At 38.6% G+C, this 5,992-nt stretch overlaps 1 protein-coding gene and 1 pseudogene across 5 annotated transcripts in view; one reads left to right on the top strand and one right to left on the bottom strand.

The window, feature by feature from the left end:
• Positions 1–3,928, top strand: part of LOC113894312 (multifunctional protein ADE2) — a 47,372-nt gene extending 43,444 nt beyond the window's left edge. For all 5 annotated transcript variants that reach the window (XM_027544563.1, XM_027544561.1, XM_027544562.1 and 2 more), the window contains one exon: positions 1,003–3,928. In XM_027544563.1, the coding sequence (XP_027400364.1) occupies positions 1,003–1,169 (167 nt within the window). In that variant the 3' untranslated portion in view covers positions 1,170–3,928. The remainder of the gene's footprint in view (positions 1–1,002) is intronic.
• A 1,239-nt stretch (positions 3,929–5,167) lies between these two features.
• Positions 5,168–5,228, bottom strand: LOC113894814 (annotated as a pseudogene).
• Positions 5,229–5,992: the final 764 nt, after the last annotated feature.

Raw genomic sequence — 5,992 nt, forward strand, 5'->3', positions numbered from 1 at the left:
CTTATTGGGGATCATGAGAATCAAAGAGCCTGATGAATTCCAAGGGTATTTAGGGAAATTGGAGCTTTTGGATCTATAACCTATCTAGTCCTTGACTCTAATGACATAATAGTCCCACCTGAAGAAACTGAAGAACTTACTTGGTTACCAAGGAGAGAAGGGGGTTATGGGATGAATTGGGAGGTTAGGATTGACATATACACAATACTATGTATAAAATAGATAACTAATGAGAACCTACTATATAGCACAGGAAACTCTGCTCAGTGATCTGTGGTGACCTAAATGGGAGGGAAATCTAAACAAGTAGATACATGTGTATGTATGACTGATTGACTCTGCTGTACAGCAGAAACTTACAGTACATTGCAAAGCAACTATACTCAAAAAAAAAAAAAGGCCACCATGGCTTTAGCTGAAGAAACCAAAACTCTGCCTGAGCAATGTGTGGCCCCCTAAGAAGTTACTTACTCTACTGTCTTATAGATCTGTTGAATTAGTATTGAATGTATAATCTAATATTTCTTATTTTGTGGATTTGACTTTTATCACTTAAGAATGATTCAAGTGCAAAGACAAAAGGAATAGCTAGAAAATGACCAAAATAACATACCTCAAGTTTGTCTAAGAACAGATGATTCTACCCAATTAACCTCATGCCTTATTTTATTTTGTTTCTGTTGGCCTTTTACCAGGGAGTTAAAGGGATAGTATATATGGGAAGAACTTTGCAAAAGGTAAATTTCTTTGCAAGTAGATTCAATGAGAAGAATGATAGTTGTATATAAAATACCTGTTCCTGGCTGATGAATATTTATCACTTTTTCACTCCAGATAGTAAAGATGGAAACTCTATCCACAGATCCTACTTTAGAAAAGGATAATATAGTAGCTTTATTGTCTGTGGCTGTTGTGGCTTCTGAGAATATAGAATAGTTTGCTAGGTGGTATTTTCATTTTATTAATTTACTGCTCAATTTTCCATCTTTTCTGAACCAATAGGTCTTGGCTGTTCGACCATCCTTTCTCCAGAAGGATCAGCTCAGTTTGCTGCTCAGATATTTGGATTAAATAACCATTTGATCTGGGCCCGACTGCGAGCAAGTGTATTAAACACATGGATTTCCTTGAAGCAGGCTGACAAGAAAATTAGAGAGGCCAGTTTATAAGAAAGAACATCACTGCATTTTTTTAAGGAGGAAAACTATAATATTCTGGTATAGCTGCCGCCCAAAAAAAATCAAGATGAAAAGATTTTAAATCATTGAGAGAAAAATAAAATTTGTAAGTGAATAAATGCTTTTCTCAATTCATGGATTAGTAAAATGTGTACATATTTATTAATGTCTCTTTGTAAGGAGTGAAATTACTATACATTCAAAATTAATCTCTTACCCACATATGATCATTATTAGCTAGACAGTATAATTAATTATATTTATTAAAGGCTAATAATGTCCTATTACAGAGCTCTAAAATTATTACTTGACTTTCTACATCTCAGCCCATAAGTTTTAGAAATGTAAAATGGTTGTATCTTAGGGTGGTTAAGCACAATATAGGCCTTTTTCACAGTATGATCTTAACAAAATTCTAAGGGCATGGTTTTTTATTTGCAGTCACTATGTCAGAAAATGATGTTGTATTTAGCTATAGATAGAGATGAAGTTTGGGTTTGACATTGCCTTTTTTTGACAAAAGCCAAGATTGTTGCTAGGGCTAAGAAAGACAAGATGAAGGGGCACTGAGGACGCCATATAGAGAACTTCTGAGAACTTAACTGTTAAGGCAGTTTCCAATGGGAAAAAAAGTAATTACCTTTGCCATTGCAAATGAAAGATTTAGTAAATCTTACTTGGCTCTGTAGGTCATAAAATTCTTTTCATTCTAATATATATTATAGTCAGACTAACAATTCCCAGCTTACCATCATTTTCAGAAATTGGAATCTCCCAGTTAATGACCATAACTAGTTCTTTCTTGTTAATAGTATTAAGCCTGGGCAGTATACCCAGCAAAATGTACCTCTAAAGGAGCAGTTATTACTGAGAAATATTACAGTTCATCATGAGTCTATAAACCATATTTGGAAGTCAGTATTACATTATGCAGCCTAGGAATTTTACAGATCGTTTAAAGTTTTATCCAAGTGTCCACACAGCCCTTAAGCTTGCATGTAAAAATTTATAAATGTTCACTTTGAAAAGAGGGCAGTTTTTACCAATTAATCTGTGTCCCTCCCTCCCTCCCCACCCACACCACCCCCCAACCCCCAATGCTGAGTCTCTGCTACAGATGAAATCCTGAAAACTTTTGCCACTGGCCTATACTGTCTGTGCTTTTTCACCTTCCTGTCAACTGTTAACAAGCTAGCATCTTATCACTTTAACTTGTTCTCTTTAGGGTATAATTGACCTGATTATTCCTTTTCTTGGGCTAGACACCAAATACTCTTTCAGTTAATTATTGGTATTTCCTGTTCAGTCCATTGTTTACAAATAGTGCTAGAATAATCATCTTTATAGTGAATGTCTATGGACTTGTATTTTCAGCTATTTCCCTCTGAATGCTCCAAACTTAACCCATCTTCCAAGCCTATAGCTGGCTATACTCACTGTCCCAAATCAGAAGCTTGATTTTATCCTTGATAGTTTTCTCTGGGAGAAGGAAATGGCAACCCACTCCAGTGTTTTTGCCTGGAGAATCCCAGGGACGGGGGAGCCTGGTGGGCTGCCGTCTGTGGGGTCGCACAGAGTCGGACATGGCTGAAGCGACTTAGCAGCAGCAGCAGTTTTCTCTGACCTTTTGATTTTTAACTCATCACCAAGTCTTGAATTTACCATTTATCCATCCTCAAAAAATATAAAAATCTCAAGCAAGGGTCAAATTCTGTTACTAGCCTGGTCTAGATCTTCATTCTCAACCTAACCTTTTCAAAGACTGTCCAAGGACTTAGAACATAAACTCTTAAATAAATTTCTTTTGCAACATAGACTCCTTTGAAAATAAGAACGCTGCTGATCCTCTGTCTAGAAAATTGCACAGAATTTCTCAGTATGTTCCATTGGTTCCTGGGTTCCCTTGAAATCTGTCCATAGTCTTGTAGGTTAAGAATCACTGATGTAACCTATCAAGGGAACTTGCTTTTCTCATAGTTTTCAGACTTAGAATGTCGTGTCATTAAAATCGTGTTACTAGGGCTTCATCTTCACTGTCTCCATTAAACCTTCCCTAATAAACCTTCCTCTAGCAACAATGACTACAAGTACTTTCTCTGTTGGAGTGTAAGTTCCCAAAGAGGAGAAAATATAGTTTTACAGTTTGTTTATCTTATGCGCTGATGTGCTATGCCTAGCTGTCTGCTAGAAATGGGGGAAATTGTAAAAATCATGTCCTGCTTAGTTTTCTATCTTGTTAGATCACATTAGATCACAAGAACAGTTAAAAAGATTTGATCTTAAAATCTTTGAATTTGGGTTTCTTAAGGTCTCTAAATACAGTTGTTATAGTTGTTGGCTGCTATTTCAGCTCTTCTGTCCCCACCTAGCAAAAGCTCTGTTTTTGTGCAGTACATAAAAATGTCAAACATTGAGACTGGTGGGTAGGACTGACCTTTATTAATGGTCATAATAATTTTCACCATTAGTTTCCTAATAGAGTACATATATCCTCAATAGTATAGTTCATCAGTGCTAGAGTAAATACTTGTTTAAAAGTATTTTAACTGTGTTCTAAAAAGTAACTTACACAAACCTACCTGGTTTGCCATCTTTGGATGTTTATACTTTGTGGGCTTGTAGTTAAAAAGAGGAAGCAAAATTGTGTCCAAATAACTCACTAGTTTATATCATAAAGCCACACTTTAAATTGCTTTGCTTTAATGCCTTCTGAAATGTAAACAGTGCAGCCAAATAAAAGACAAAGATAAGCTCTTGTGTGAAGATTTATTCATTTATCCACGTGTGAAATACATGTTTTGCCTGATTTTATTCTAGGTCCTAGGAAAGTAACAGAGACAAGGCCTTCACGCTCACAAATTTTACATTTTATTTGGGATAACCATAAAAGATAAAGCGGATAGGTTCGAGGAAGTATAAGTGCACATGAAGAATGACCAAGGTGAGAGGACAGTGATTGGGTATGAGGAATGTTTTTGAGGCAAGCAGGGCAGGATGTAAAGAGCAAGCCATGCAAAGATACGGGGAAATAGTTTCCCAGACTAAGGGAACAGAAAGTAAAATAGCTTTGCCTTTTTGAGGACCTGCAAACATGCTAATACTGGCTTTCCTCAGAAAGCCAATGAAAACTTTCTTTCAGTGGAGCTTTTCTCACAACTTCAAACATTTGGGGAAGAGTTGTTAACCTAGCATGGTGATACAGTAAAGACAGCAGTGGCCATGAGCTGGACATAGTTTCAGTTCACAAGGAACTCAGATCAGGGGAGAAATAAGCAAGAAGTCATTCAGTTAAAAAGTTGAGTACCAACTATATGCCGGGATGTGGGCTAGATACTAGGGATGCTACAGTAAACAAGGCAAATAACAGTCCATCTGGACAGAGGCCTTAAACAGTGAGCAGTGCTCAGAAGTAGAGAACTCCATTAGAGCCTGTAATGAGGAAACTTGCATAGTCTGCGAAAACAAAAGAGGTAACTTTTAACCTAGGACCAGATAAGATAAAGAACAGAAATAATGAGGGATGAAAAAGAATGAGTTAGATTGCTGGCAAAGACGGGGCAGGGCAGCGGCAGGAACTGGTAGAATCCGGACAAGAAATGAGTCCAGACTAGGCGTTCAATAAAATGTTCAGTCATTCTCATCAAGAGTACCCAACAAGAACTTCCCTGGTGATCCAGTGACAAAGACTCGGTCCTCCCAATGCAGGGGGCTGGGTTTGATCCTGGTCAGGGAAGTAGATCGCAAAAACAGCGGACCCCTACCCCGCCCTAACTAAGACCTGCCACAGGTCTTACATGAATAAACAAAATTTTGTTTATATGAATAAATGTTTAAAAAATAAATATTAAAATATTCAATAGTATTCTGTCCTGACATTCAAACACGTCTTAAAAAACCTTGACCCCCTACCCGATGTCTACTTGAGTGCTTACCATGCCAGAAGGCATGAAGTATCGTTTATCTCTGGAACAATGATATATATATATATATATTTTATAGCACGCTTCACGAATTTGCGTGTCATCCTTGCGCAGGGGCCATGCTAATCTGAAACAATGATATATTATCCCTATTTTTACAGCCGGGAAAACTGGGACTCTAATAATACGGTCACAAGCCAAACATCTAGCGAGTCACAAAGTCAGGAACTGAACCTGGGTATTTTCACCTCAAAACACCTTTTTCTTACTGCTAACTGCTCTTGAAATGCAAAACAAAGGATAGACAAAGGGTCTTCACCAAACTGTTTTGCACTTGATTCTTTTCTTCCGTGCGTCTCCTCATAGTCGTTTCTCTGCGTGAACCTGACCCAGAACTAACCCGTTTTCCTACTCACCTTTCAAGATCCCCTTCAAATACCAATACCTCTATGAAGTATGCCCGGGCAGCAAGAAGCCGTCTCTCCCTCTCCCCTTCTCTCCTACTCTTTCAAATGGCTCCCTACAGTTTGTAGTTGGTATTTTATCATGCCATAGACCTTTCATTTCATCTTCCACAGACTTCGGCCTCGCTCCGCCTTTAGTGACCTGGACACTTCTCCGCCCCCAGCGGTCGCCCCGGAAACGCACGCTACTTTTAGCTGAATCTGTTCGGTGAATCCCTTTCAACCTCCTCCTGGGGTCCGACGCCTCATTCCCCCAGACCCGCTTCATATAAGGTGTACCAACTCTATCTCCGCAAATTTCTAGCTACAAGAACTAAGATCGTTGTCTTCAACGCTGACTCCAGGATGGGGACGCTTCGGACTCCGAAACGCTTAGCAACCACCGGCTTCCGTCTTTGCTTGCCACCTCCGAGATCCTCTTCCGGGGCAG

This window comes from Bos indicus x Bos taurus, chromosome 6 (assembly GCF_003369695.1).
Source record: "Bos indicus x Bos taurus breed Angus x Brahman F1 hybrid chromosome 6, Bos_hybrid_MaternalHap_v2.0, whole genome shotgun sequence".
NCBI classification, from domain to species: domain Eukaryota; kingdom Metazoa; phylum Chordata; class Mammalia; order Artiodactyla; family Bovidae; genus Bos; species Bos indicus x Bos taurus.